The following is a 15,001-nucleotide window of genomic DNA, read 5'->3' as shown; positions in this document are numbered from 1 at the left end:
TGACTCTGTAAGCCTCTTAGAAAGGGCTGTAAAGCACTGTGAAGTGATATATGAGTCTAAGTGCTATTGCTGTAATAGCAAAAGAATTGTCATATTCCAGGCAGACGTTCATAGCAGATCCCACACTTAGCAGTAAGATCTTTCAAACTCTGCTCTATTGGGGAACATGTGAAAAAAGACTTCTTGGAAGACAGCCATTGTTTTCATTCTAAGTCAAAGAAAAAAAAATCGAAATAGAGCTGTTTTAAATGTCTACAGAGGCAAAGTAAATGTTACTTTGGTACTGCAGTTACAAAACATGTCAGTGTTTCCAAAATCATTTCATTTTAGGCACATGGACATAGACCAATGTGGAAGTTTTCTCAGCTATCCTGGTGAAAATCTTCCACCCCAACCGACATTACAGTTAGCATTGGGGAGGTGGGAAAAAGATGTACAGGGATGGCAACAGGACCTTTCATTCAAAAGCTACCGTATTTTTCTGAGTATAAGACGCACCTTAGAGAGATGAGAGAGAGAATATGATAAAGAGAGAGAGAGAGAGAGTATGATGGATTCTTACTTACAGGTGGTCCAGCATCTCCTTGTGGGCCAATATTACCCATTATTCCTGGGACACCTGGAGCACCAGGTATTCCCTGCATAGAGAACACAATAAAGTAATTGAAGTTCAGAATCCTGTTTATATATAATTGTGCTTCGAAACTTTGCTGACATTCTCCAACACCTTGGCCCAAGAATCAGAAAGACAGCAGATGAGTCATGGTGAGGTTAATTATGTACTTCCTCCACTGGTAAATCAAATGCAAATCATTCCTGCAGAAGCACAGATAAAGTCTCATCTACCAACCAAGTTATTGCTCAGCAAACTTTTCAACAAAAGCAGTAATAAATTAGTTAGTCCACAGACTTATTTAACAGGTTAACAGTTGGAAGGGATCTTGTAGATCATCTGGTCCAACACCCCTGCCCAAGCAGGAGACCCTACACCATTTCTGACAGATGGCAGTCCAATCTCTTCTTGAAAGCCTCCAGTGATGAAGCTCCCACAACTTCCGAAGGCCAGTTGTTCCATTGGTTGATTGTTCTCACTGTCAGAAAATTTCTCCTTATTTCTAGGTTGAATCTCTCCTTGATCAGTTTCCATCCATTATATCTTGTCTGGCCTTCAGGTGCTTTGGAAAATAGCTTGACCCCTTCCTTCCTCTCTGTGGCAGCCCCTCAAATATTGGAACACTGCTATCATGTCTCCCCTGGTCCTTCTCTTCACTAGACTAGCCATGCCCAGTTCCTGCAACCATTCTTCATATTTTTGAGTCTCCGGACCTCTAATCATCCTGGTTGCTCTTCTCTGCACTCTTTCTAGAGTCTCAACATCTTTTAAATAGTGTGGTGACTAACTGGATGCAGTATTTGTCCTAGTATGGAGGACTTTCCATCTATCATCCATAATGAAACCTCTTCTTTTGCATATCCATGACTAGAGGACAACTTCTGCATTGTCCATTCAATGAGATTCTATTCAGGAATTTCCCAGATTTTCTTTCATTTTTCACAACCACATCCCTTTGTTCTCGCCCCTCCTGATTACACAGCCTCTGGCTGTGTTTACATTTCACAGTAATTCATAGTTTGCCTAAAGGCACTTAGACAATTAGCCTCGTCATCTCCCAAGTAAAATATGTAGAAGCATAAGCTGGAAGACTTATTGAGGACCTTGGAGTTCTTCTAGTCCAACCACTTGCCCAACGCAGGTACCCTACACCAACCCAGAGAAATAGTTGTGTATTTTTGAAGACCTGTAGTGATAGAGCACCCACAATTCCAGGAAGCAAGCTGTTCCGTTGATTATCTGTTGTTACTGTCAGGAAATTTCATTTTATTTCCACTCTCTTTAAGATGTTTCTACCCATTATTTCTCAGTCTGCTCTCAGGGGCTTTGGAGAATAATACTTAAGACCAGTGGTGGGATTCAAATAATTTAACAACCAGTTCTCTGCCTTAATGATTTCTTCCAACAACCAGTTCACCAACTGCTCAGAAAGTTAACAACCGGTTCTCCCGAAGTGGTGCGAACTGGCTGAATCCCACCACTGCTTAAGACTGATCAGGACTGTTTTAACTGTTTGCAAATATATTCTCTGATTTTCCTTTCTTGCAGTTCGAACTATGATTACAGTAATCCAGGCAAAATAAAATGGGTGAAATTGGCTATATTAACTAGATAAAGCAAGGGTTTTTTTGTTTTTTGTTTTTAAGATTTGCTATTCCAGTCCCAAAGATGCTTTTTCAGGAGGCAACTGGACTTTCTTGTTTTTTCTTTTGAAGACGTTTCGCTTCTCATCCAAGAAGCTTCTTCAGCTCTGACAGAATAGTGGGGAATGCAAGGATGTATATTCCTTGCAGACAGCTGGTCATCTGCATCCTTTTAGAGGGTCCTTGAAGCACTTGGAGATTTATCTGTGTCCTCAGGGTCACCTGAGTAGTGCAAATGGTTCTTGTAGCCTGCAATTTTTCCTCTGAAAATCCATTCATACCCCCACACCATTACCATTCAACGATCCTCTAAAAGGTTGCAGATGACCAGTTGTCTGCAAGGAATATAAATCCTTCCATTCCCCACTGTCCTGTCAGAGCTGAAGAAGCTTCTTGGATGAGAAGCGAAACATCTTCAAAAGAAAAAACAAGAAAGTTTTCAGTTGCCTCCTGAAAAAGCACCTTTGGGACAACCATGACCTGGATGACTGAGAATCTCTACAGACTATTTGCTATTCCAGGTTTTTGGCCTTGAGGTTTCTTTCCCAAGTTGGATCGATGGTCTTGACATGGAAGTTCCATGGAAAAAAACAGAAATGAAACCCATTAGGTGGATCATTGTATGCCAAAGCTGGGACTAACCCTTGGAATAACTCCCTAATCTTTGGAACTGACTCAGGGTTTTAGCTGTTGCATGTTATGACTGAAATTAGTTCAGAGATTTGTGACTTTTTAAAGACATAAAGATTCCAATGCATCCATCATTTCTATTTTCTAAAACAGACCTCAAGTCTCATTTGAGATCCAGAATCAGTTTTGGAAACAAAAATGATGCCAAAGGCAGACACTTTATTTCACAGATAAAATTCTATATTTTTTTAATTAGGTATTTTTAAAAGTATAATTTAAGAGGCACATTATTTGTGGGTACATGAGTATTCTCAGCCATTGTGTTGGGAAATCCAGAGTTAATGAATTAACTTTGTTATTTAGCAAGGAAAGCAAGTTAACAAATATTCCTTATTCCCCTTTTGTGATTCAAAGTTTTTAACCATTTTTTAAAAGAATGGAATAACATGATGGTGTTTACCACTGGTCCTGAGGAACCTTGAGGTCCAGTTGGTCCGTCTTTGCCTATCAGGCCCTAAAAGACATGAAAATACTTGGATTACTATTTTGCTCATTATAACAGTTTAAAAGAATTAGCCAGATCATATATATAAAGGTTGTATTAATTCTCATATAAATATAGTACAGGGGTGTTGTCAGGGTTCCGACGGATGCCCTAATTAAATCCTGAGTCTCAAGCCAAGCTTCAAAAGAAATCTAGTTATTTATTAAGAGCTTCATGTCAGCACGTTCCCAAGTGAAGCCAGCTCTGACTCTACGTAATTTACTCTCAAATTATGACCCTGTTTCCCCTCTCCCCCCAGGTTGTGTCATCAATCACATCCCCAACAGAGCAATTTCGTGGGTTATAGAGGTCACTCCCCTTCAGCTGCTGTAGGTAACCCTGGGATACAGCCATGAGAGTGATAAGCGTGGAATGTGCATCTATCTACGTAATTTACGTTCCAATTATGACCCTGTTTCCCCCTCCCCCCAGGGTGTGTCATCAATCACATTCCCAAAGGAGCAATTTCATGGGTTGTGTAGAGGTCACTCCCCTCCGGCTGCTGTGGGTAACCCTGGGATACAGCCATGAGAGTGATAAGCCTGGAATATGTATCTGTCTTTGGCTGCTGTGTCATTTCATTAGTTTCCCATCCCCCCCGGCCTATGGTAACTCGAGAGCAGGCCAGGGATGCTTTGCGAGTTGACAGGTGTCAAACTCGATTTCATTGAGGGACACATCAGGGTTGTGTTTTACCTCGAGGGACAAAGGTGGGCATGGCCAGGGTGGGCATGGCCAGCTCAATGTCACTCGTGTCGGGAGCACCTGTGGTGGCCTGAATGTTCTGCCAGCAAAAACGGGCTCCCAAGCTCTGTTTTCAGCTGATACGACCTCCTGCAACCCTCTGCCAGCAAAAACGGAGTTCGGGAGGGCAGCCCTCCCGAGGTCCATTTTTGCTGGCAGAGGCACCACGGGCCAGTCCTTTGCTGATTCAAGGGGGTCCCGTGGGCCAGATCTAAGCACCCCGCAGGCTACATTTGGCCTGTGGGCCTTGACACTCCTGATATCGTACTATATAAAGCTAAATAACTAAACTTATTGTCATCTGTTTCCTTTTGCTTAAAATCAATAAAAATAAGTAATAGTGGAGAATTCCAATAAATGGTTTGGACTAATAAAATGGATGATTGTTGTAGAATTTTTGGAAACCTTTTAAACTTAGTTCCTATGGCTAAAGTGTATTACTCACATTTACATGGCTGTTTGTAGAAGAAGGAGTGCCAAAAACCGGGGCGGAGCCAAAAGAGGAATCAGCCTAGAATCCCTAAACAAACGAAGTCCAACCTCCCATGAATTCATTGACTCTTAGTTAACACCATTCGTTGGCTCTTATTTAGTTGAGAAGATTCTTGTGCCTATTCATGATTTATTAGTAATAAATTACTAATTACTAATGATTAGTAATAAATCAGTTTAATTGGAACCTGTGCGGTCTTGATCTTTTGCACCTGACACTTTCTTTGCAAGATTTCTATAGTATTTACAAGAAAATTTATATTTATGCTTTAAACCAAATGTTCTACTTTTGGAGCTACTCATAGATGTTCTTGATTGAATAAAGTTAGTGTGGAATTGCTGGAACTGAGTCATTCATGGTTTGTTTCTGCTATGCCCATATGCTACACACACACACTTCATTTCCACCTTTGCATAGACTATGTAGTCCTGCTTCTCAGGGTTTGCTGTGTGAGCATGTGTGCGGGGAAAAAAAGGAGATTAATTGGAAAGCGGTTTAGGGAATGAATCCATATTGCCACATTCTGATAAATAACAGATGTGGAATTCTCTCTGTTTATTCTTCCAAGTTCAAAACTTAATCCCAGAAAAGTTACAGTAGGGCAGTTTGTAATAGTATTAGTGACATGACAGTGAAGACAACGGTGAAGACAACTTTTAGCAACACCTTTGTTAAAAGTGTCCAAGTGGAGGCCAGATATTGATTAATTTGGATTCCTACTCTGAACAAGAGGCTCCATGCCTAAGTGGTCCTGTTCATCTCTAATTTCCACAGCATGCAAGATATAGAATAGAGTAGAACAGAACAGGGTAGAATAGAATAGAATAGAATAGAATAGAATAGAATAGAATAGAATAGAATAGAATAGAATAGGGGCCTGGTGGTGCAGCTGGCTAATAGCCTGTTATTAACATTCAGCTGCCTGCAATTACTGCAAGTTCGAATCTCCCCAGGCTCAAAGTTGACTCAGCCTTCCATCCTTTCTAAGGTAGGTAAATTGAGGACCCAGTTTGTGGGGGCAATAAGCTGACTTTGTATAAAATATACAAAAGTATGAAGGCTATTGCTTAATGCATTGTAAGCTGCCCTGAGTCTCCGGAGAAGGGCGGCATATAAATCAAATTTTAAAAAAATAAAAAATAAAATAGAACAGAAGAGAAGAGAATAGGAGGGGGTGCGGGGGGCGCAGAACTGGTTCGGTGACATCATATCATCACCGCTACCGGCTCGGGAGAACCGGGCCGAACCGGGAGGAACACACCACTGAACAGAACAGAACAGAACAGAATACCAAGAGTTGGATCAATCATTTAATCATGGCTGTCCCAAAGGTATTTTTCCAAAAAGCAATTGGACTTTCTTTTCTCCTTGAAAATGTTTCGCTTCTCATCCAAGAAGCTTCTTCAGTTCTGCAGCTTTGAAAGCTTCTTGGATGAGAAGCTAAAGTTTTCAAGGAAGAAAAAATACCAAACAAGAAAGTCCAGTTGCCTTTTGAAAAAGCACCTTGGGACAAATTTAAAATATATAGCGGTGTGTTGCCTGTAATGGCGGGGAGTGGGTAGGATCAATCCATTGAAAATGGTGGGCATGGTCAGGCAAGTGAAACCTTGCCCTTTTTTATCATATGCCCCAATAACACTGATTTAAAAGGGCAGGGTACCCTTGATTAACATAAGTTGAAAGCAAGATCAGCTTTAGAACTCAAGTGATTTTAGCAATGTGAAAGTGCTGTTTCAATACCTGATGGCAAATACATTATGCACATACCAGTGGTGGATTTCAAAATTCTTTACTATTAGTTCTGTGGGTGTGGCTTGGTGGGCGTGGCAGGGGAAGGATACTGTAAAATCTCCGATAGCCACCCACCGACCAGTACGCTCCCACAAAGAGGGACTCCTCAGGGTGCCGTCAGCCAGCAATGTCGGCTGGCGACCCCCAGGGGGAGGGCCTTCTCTGTGGCAGCTCCTGCCCTCTGGAACGATTTGCCCCTGGAGATACGAAGGATATCGGATCTCCGGGTTTTTCACCGTGCCCTAAAAACTTTTCTTTTCCATCAAGCAGGGCTGGCGTGAAAACCCCACCCCCCCTTTTTTTTTTAGTTTTTTAGCTTTTTAAATTGTCAAATGGATTTTAGTTTTCAATATTTTAAATTTTTTGGGCCACAGTTATTTAATTCTTTTAATAATTTTAAATTTTGTATTGATATGTGTTTTAGTTCTGGCTGTGCACCGCCCTGAGTCCACTTGGAGAAGGGCGGGATATAAATTGAATAAAATAAATAAATAAATAAATAAATTCCCTCCCCACTCCAGGGGAAGGTTACTGCAAGATCCCCATTTCCTCCTGATCAGCTGGGACTCGGGAGGCAGAGAATAGATGGAGGTGGGGCCAGTCAGAATTTTTACTACCGGTTCTCCGAACTACTCAAAATTTCCGCTACCTTCCGCTTCTCCAGAACTGGTCAGAACCTGCTGAAACCCACCTCTGGCACATACTATTCCAAGTAGGTGAATGTTATTTGATAGGATGGCCAACAAAGCTACCTTAATTCTCCAAATGCCTCTGAAACGAAGGGGCTTAAGGATTCTAAGTTTTACATTACTGTTTTAGATTTATAAACTTGGAAGAAAGCCGTGAGATGAAACATATGAGCTGATAATTTATGATGCATACCCATTGTAATGTCTTATTTATTGCAATGACCGAGCTGAGAATAAATTTATGGCAAAGAATGATTTCTCTTCCTCTCCCCTACGATTCCTGAGACAGAGCGTTTGATAGTTTGCTTAAAATCATAGCTGGCATGCCAGTTTTTTTTTAAAAAAAAATATAAACAAACTCTCATAAAATAGACCCTGTCATCTGAACAAATTTAACATCTGTGTAACATGCTTAGGAAAAGAACCGTTTGGAATGAAGAGGGCTTTAACCCTGTTATTAGATGTGCTTGCAGAAATGGCAAAGCAGATCAGTTTGATGGGAGAAGAGGGAGATCGAGAGAGGAAGGAAGGAAGGAAGGAAGGAAGGAAGGAAGGAAGGAAGGAAGGAAGGAAGGAAGGAAGGAAGGAAGGAAGGAAGACAGAAAAAAGAAAGGTAGAAAGAAAGAAGAAGGAAGGAGGGAGGGAGGGAGGAAGGGAGGGACAAAAAGAAAGGGAGGAAGGAGAGAAGGAAGGAAGGTAAACAGAAAAAAGAAAAAAGAAAAGTAGAAAGAAAGAAAGGAAGAAAAAAAAGGAAGGAAGGAAAGTAGAAAAAAGAAGAAAGAAAGATGGAAAGAAAGAAAGAGAAAGGAAGGAAGGAAGGAAGGAAGGATGGAAGAAAGAAAGAAAGAAAGAAAGAAAGAAAGAAAGAAAGAAAGAAAGAAAGAAAGAAAGAAAGAAAAAGAAAAAAAAAGAAAGAAAACTATTACAATTAGAACATGGAAAGTTAGCCGAACAAAACCCTATTTTTCATTGTTTATCATTCTTGGCTTTACACACAATGACTCAATGACAGACTAAAGCCAAGGAGATGGAAAATTGTACACAGTTAATTGTCTCGGACAGTAAGCAAATAAACAATCCCAGTTATGAATAGCTGTATTCCTCCACCCCTCCTGTCCATGAAAAGAAGTGACAGGCACAGAGATGTTCGAGAAAAGTCATTCAAGGCAGGAGAAAGGCATATTTCCTTTTATTGTTTTGAACAAAGGTACTTTCTGCTTGGGAAGCATTTTTTTTCCAGCGGTTTTGCACTGCCCTGTGCTTCTACAGTATAGATATTCCCATTGCTACCTTTATTATTCAAACAATGCTATCATTACTGACATGCTCTGCCCAGGTATTGGGGGGCTGTGACCCTCCAGATGTTGCTGTAACTAAAGAGTCTTCTTTCGTTGGGGAAGTTCGTTACTTGGAACCGACACCTACTATTCCTCACCACAGCTAGAAGTTAAAGTATTTCCTACATCTATCCTTTATCTCTTTTTATTGACATGTATATGGCACTGGGACATGGTGGCTCAGTGGCTAAGACACTGAGCTTGTCAATCGAAAGGTCGGCAGTTCAGCGGTTCAAATCCCTAGTGCCGTATAACGGGGTGAGCTCCAGGGGTGGGTTCTACTTACCTTTACTATTGGTTCGCAACGGGGCTGCGCGCATGCACAGACGCTTCTGCACATGCACAGAAGCTTCCTGATGACATCAGGGTCGGTGGGCGGAGTCTCCCGCTGGTTTTACTACTGGTTCTATAGAACCGGTCCGAACCGGGGGCAACCCATCACTGGTGAGCTCCTGTTACTTGTCCCACCTTCTGCCAACCTAGCAGTTCGAAAGCACGTAAAAAATGCAAGTAGAAAAATAGGGACCACCTTTGGTGGGAAGGTAACAGCGTTCCGGGCGCCTTTGGCGTTTAGTCATGCCGGCCACATGACCACGGAGATGTCTTCGGACAGCGCTGGCTCTTCGGCTTTGAAACAGAGATGAGCACCGCCCTCTAGAGTCGGGAACGACTAGCACATATGTGCGAGGGGAACCTTTACCTTATATGGCACTAGCATTTAGACTTATACACAGTTGTTTACAGCCTTCTCTAAGCAGTTTAAGAGTCAGCCTACTGTCCCCAACAATCTGGGTCCTCATTTTACCAACCTCAGAAGGATAGAAGGCTGATTCAACCTTAAGTTGGTCAGACTGGCAGTGGGCAGAGTTTGCCTGCAATACTGCTTTCTAACCACTGCACCACCACAGCTCAATAATAATACAATTGTGATCTTAATATTAAGTAATTCATTTCAAACCACTTCAATATGACATGGTCCTTTTTTATATTATACTCAATTTTGGATGACAAGTTATGGAATTTTATGCTTGCAATCTTGACATCCTAAAATGCTATTAGTATTGATAGACATGTTAATTTTCTTCTTCCTTTTATCAATACTTTCAGCTTTATGAATAATAGAATAGTCATAATTTATAGTAATATGACATTGTATTATAATTTATAATTATATTGTATAAAAATCTGCATTGAAATAATACAATGTATCAAGATTCATAACATCTCAATAGGGAAGAAAAGAATGGGATATGATAGAAAAGTCTACAGAAATGAATTGTCTGTTGTTTTCAACATTCTCCTTCCAGCCTTTTTTATCTATCACCCATTTCTTCATAGCAAACACTCCATCCACAGTTTCTCAGAGCAAGAATTACTAAACTCTGCCAGTAACTATCATATCTTCAACCAGACTCTCAATAGCAGCTATTGCCAAAGATGGTAACAAGGTTGAAGTATAAGCCAGATGTTTCTAGACCAGGGGTGTCAAACTGGCGGCCTGTGGGCCGGATGCATCACACATAGACCACGCCCACCCCAGCTTCGCGAAGGGAAAAAACATCGCAAAACATCACATGATGGCAACTTGACACTGTGAGTTCGACACCCGTGTTCTAGTCCTTCAGACAACCTTAAGGGACCCATCTTCAGTCCTTGGCTACTGATTCATCTACAGGTAGTCCTCGACTTACAACAGTCCATTTAGTGACCGTTCAAAGTTCACAAAGTTCAACAGCACTGAAAAAAGTGACTTACGACCGTTTTTCCACAGTTACAATCTTTTGCAGCATCACGTGATCAAAATTCAGATGCTTGGCAACTGGTTCACATTTATGACCACTGCTGTGTCCTAAGTTCATGTGATTCTGTTTTGCCACCTTCTGACAAAGCAAAGTCAATGGGGAAGCCAGATTCACTTAAGAATCAAGTTGCTAACTCATCAACTTCAGCGAGTCACTTAACAACTGAGGTAAGAAAGATCGTAAAATGGCACAAAACTCGCTTAACAAATGTTTCACTTAACAATGGAAATTTTGGGCTCAATTGTGGTCGTAAATCGAAGACTGCCTGCAGTCCTTCACAAATTCCTTCTCAAGAATATTTGAAGAAAATAAAGATTTCAAGTTTTTTTAAAAAAAAAATCCTAAGAGTAAAACACAAAGCTCATTGAGAAAATGTGGTGTTTACCACATAAGATGTACATACTGACTGACAGTTCTAAAATTGTACTCCCAGACATCTGGGTAACACAAAGCTGAAGAAGACTGTTATATATTTAGAACAAAGCGAATCTTCCTTCGGAGTAAATATTTATAGAGGCAATTCTGTTCATGTCTTTACAGATAAAAGCTCCATTCAGTTTGATAATAGCATTTGCTCCCTGCTAAGGACGGACAAGACCTCAACAACAATATCATGAACTGACACAAACAAGTCATCGATGGAGTGGAGTAACTTCCTTCAGGCAGCACCAGATGCTGTAGAGAAAGGAAGGCAGGAATTCATTTCAAAATATTTGCCGAAGTGGGAGGAAAAACACTGGGACTCTGCTTCAGCAGGAGGAGGTAATATCCCTTTTTCCAGCCTCTATATTCTAAACATCTGGAAAGTACAGTACATCCATCTCAGACATGAAAGAATAAAAAGCCGCATGTGAAAAAATGACTGTGTGCTCCAATTTAGTAATCTTAACCAAAATTAGACTTTTGCAGCCAATCTCTTTCTGTAAATAAATTTGGGAAATTGAGCTGATATTTGTAGCAGTTCTTTGCAGGTCCCCTTAAGGAGAACTGAGAAATGTTTTTATTCTTAGCCTTTTCCTGGAAAATCAACATCTGTCAGCCACCCTGGGTACTTCCCTCACCAGGATTCACTGTGAAGCATCTAAGACCGCAGAACTAAATCAGAATTTTCTGCTGGTAGGGAAGAATAAGGGGTACAACATGCTAGGTAAAGGTAAAGGTTCCCCTCACACATATATGCTAGTCATTCCCGACCCTAGGGGGCAGTGCTCATATCCATTTCAAAGCCGAAGAGCCAGCACTGTCCGAAGACATCTCCGTGGTCATGTGGCCGACATGACTAAACACCAAAGGCGCATGGAATGCTGTTACCTTCCCACCAAAGGTGGTTCCTATTTTTCTACTTGCATTTTTTACGTGCTTTCGAACTGCTAGGTTGGCAGAAGGTGGGACAAGTAACGGGAGCTCACCCCGTTACACGGCACTAGGGATTCGAACCGCTAAACTGCCGATCTTTCGATCAACAAGCTCAGCGTCTTAGCCACCGAGCCACCACATCCCACTGAGCCACCGCAACCTAACATTCTAGATTAAGTTAAAATGGACTTTGGTGTTTTGGAATTCAACAGGTTGTGAGAATCCAACCACTAGGAAGTTGTCTGAACTGATGTTGTCATGCTAAATGTTAACATGGTTTCTTTCTTTGGGCCTTGTATGGACTTAACACAGGAATTGTGTTTTGAGCATCTGGGTATAACATTGAAACATAGAACATATAACATTGAAACATGTGAACTCATCCTAGTAAGAGCAGTTTACAGTATCTAAAATTAAGTTTGGAGGAGCAGAGCAAACTGAAGTAGCTGGATGGTTACTATTAATTCTTTCATATTACCCTTGGACCTTGGCTTCCATCTCGTCCTGGTGACCCCGTTGGTCCTGGAATACCCTAAAGAACACCCAAAAAATGAGTCAAATTGTACACTTAAATTCATATTTCTGCTAATAACAGCAACAGTAATAATATAATTTACTTATCCATATTTATTTTAAAAAAGCACATAAATCTAAATATAGACTGATTAATGGCATTGCACTGTCCATTTGTAACTTTTATTGAGCCATGAAGCTTCAGGTAAATGTTCTGAGGGAGAGTCAAACCAATTACCTTGGAGTCAAATGTCTGAACTGAAGGTTTCATTCAGCCTGCAGCTTCACAGGTGTATATGGGGAGGAAGGTGGTTCGGAGAGCTGGTAGCGATGGCGCAAGGCTCCGCCCACCCACCTGGGTGTCATTACTTCCTGGTTTTAACCAGGGAGTAATGTGTTTTTTATCCTCTGTGCATGTGTGGCGCGTGCACTTCCGAACCGGTAAGGAAGGTAGATGTCAGCACTCCAAACTACACTCGTTCCAGTGCTGACATAAGGAGGAGAAGAGGGGGCAGCTGGCAAGAGGACACTTGACTTTTCACCTACTTATTTTCCCTGAAGATAATATCCCCTAGGAGATGGGACGGGAGGGGGGACATTCCTGGGAGCTGAAGTAGTAGATATGGGGAGAGTGATTTGGAAGATGGCCAATGAGGCGCAGAGAATTGGGGAACGGAAAGGGAAGGTTGGGGTCAGGAAGACGTAGTCGGGAACAGATTGTCGTGCTTAATAAATGAAAGATTTCATCAAAGACTATTTGTTTGGAAATGCAATTTATTTGAGACGACACCGAAACCTGACAGTAAGTAGATTTCATCCCTGATTTAAAGCCCTTTATGGCATGGGTCCAGGATATCTTAGGAATGATCTTGCCCAATGGGATTGGCTCACCCCACATATTCTGGTGGAAGAGACCAACAGTGGACCCCACGAACCAAGGAAATTTGGCTAGTGGGGTGTAAGAGAAGAGCCTTTTCTGCTGTGCCCCTCCATCCTTTGGAACATCCTGCCTCCTGAAGTGACGTTTCTCCCCACTCTCCTGGCCTTTTGGGAGGAACTTAAGACCTGGCTCTCCCAACTGGCATGGGTCCTGATAGAGATGCTTAGGATGGAGGTCGCTGGTGCAATGACCAGAACAAGGCACCATCTCTGCTCCATGATTTTTGGTCAATTTAATTCTTGCAATCGTAACTGTTCCTATATTTATAACTTTTATACTTCAATTTTTATTGCTTTGTAAGCCACCCGGAGTCACTCTAGATAGTGAGATGGGTGGTATATAAATTTAATAAATAAATAAATAATAATAATAATACAGCTCTGAAATATCTAATGACTGAGTAGCTGCAGTAACTCCATTCTAGACCAGCATAGACCAAGGGTTACCTGAAGACCTGGACGCCCAATTTCTCCCCTTTCTCCTTTTTCTCCGCTTGGTCCCTGAAAACGAATAAATGCTCTTTATTATTTATTTCACTGCCCTCCTTTCTTCTCATCCAAACAAAACGATGAATTGCCAATTTCTTTATGGAGAAGGGAGAAAAAAGGAATCCTAACATTGCTTTTATGAAATTATGGTGAGAAAGTTTTCAACTATGGAAGAAAGGGTGGGATAGCCCTTAATTAAATCCATAAACCATGGCATCCGATTCTTTTTTAATTGTAGCTTGCTTTGATTTACAGTTGTTGGGCAGACTATAGATTACATCCATTACACAAGCAGACTTTTAACCACAGAGTTGGTTTTCTTTAGTTCCTCTCTGCCTCTACCTTCCCATATCTGTGTCTCCATATCTGGCCTAGAGGGAAGGAGAGAAGAAAGCAATTTTTTCTGCTTATAAAGAAAAATAGGAAGAGGAGAATCAGAAAATGTATTTTTCTTACCCTTACGATATTACAATGCTACTTTTTTTGATACTATTTTTGATACTGCTTTGTCTAGATCAAGCTTTTCATTGAGGGCCGCATCAGGGTTGTGTTTGACCTTAGGGGGGCCAGGGTGGGGTTGGCCAAGGTGGGTGTGGCCAGCTCGATGTCATTCGTGTTGGGGGTGCCTTTGTCGGCCCGAGCACTCTTCCAGCGAAAACAGGCTCCCGAGCTCCGTTTTCGGCTGTGAAGGCTTCCTGCAACCCTCTGCCAGCAAAAACGGAGTTTGGGAGGGCAACCCGGGGCCCTTGTGAGCTCTGTTTTTGGCTGCAATGGCCTCCTGCAATCCTCTGCTAGCTAAAATGAAGCTCAGGAGGGCCACGCACAGCCTTCCTGAGTCTGTTTTCACTGGCAGAGGCACACGGGTTGGTCCTTCGCTGTTTCCAAGTCGAGCCCCACAGGCCAGATCTAAACACCCTGCAGGCCGGATTTGGCCCACAGGCCTCGAGTTTGACACCCTTGCCCTCAGGCTCTCATTGCGTGGCATCCATTGAAACTACACGAGAAAAGGAGACCACTGTTGGATCAGATTAAAGCCCCATCTAAATCAATTTCCTAGTTCTGACACCATATTTATTTATTTATCAAATGGATGCCACCCGAAGCATGTCACGGAAGTGCCAACACTCTTCTGCTTGTGTTCCTCAGCAACTGGACAAGAAGTATCTAACAGAATAACAGAGCTGGAAGAGATCTTGGAGGTCATCTAGTCCAACCCCCTGCTCAATCATAATAACAAACCTACCGGAGGTCCTTCAATTGAAAGTCCACTTGGCCCCTGTGGTCCAGGAGGCCCTTGAGGGCCTGGAGTACCAATTTCACCCCGAGGTCCATCAGGTCCCTAGAACCGAAAAAGATCATCATAAATTCCATGCACTTTATTTATTTACATAACCTATTTTATCCTGCTGTTTATGCTA

General features: G+C 41.8%; 1 protein-coding gene across 2 annotated transcripts in view; it reads right to left on the bottom strand.

The window, feature by feature from the left end:
- COL14A1 (collagen type XIV alpha 1 chain) overlaps window positions 1-15,001 on the bottom strand; it is a 151,470-nt gene that overhangs the window by 23,438 nt on the left and 113,031 nt on the right. For both annotated transcript variants that reach the window (XM_034422237.2, XM_034422236.2), the window contains exons 38-42: window positions 14,827-14,922; window positions 13,542-13,595; window positions 12,121-12,174; window positions 3,347-3,400; window positions 567-638 (exon numbers count right to left, since the gene is read on the bottom strand). In XM_034422237.2, coding sequence (XP_034278128.2) covers window positions 567-638; window positions 3,347-3,400; window positions 12,121-12,174; window positions 13,542-13,595; window positions 14,827-14,922 — 330 coding nt within the window. The remainder of the gene's footprint in view (window positions 1-566; window positions 639-3,346; window positions 3,401-12,120; window positions 12,175-13,541; window positions 13,596-14,826; window positions 14,923-15,001) is intronic.

Source organism: Pantherophis guttatus, chromosome 3 (assembly GCF_059756535.1).
Source record: "Pantherophis guttatus breed Tessera chromosome 3, ASM5975653v1, whole genome shotgun sequence".
Taxonomy (NCBI): Eukaryota; Metazoa; Chordata; class Lepidosauria; order Squamata; family Colubridae; genus Pantherophis; species Pantherophis guttatus.
Note: the sequence above shows the minus strand (reverse complement) of the source record. Positions and strands in the feature narration are given on the sequence as shown.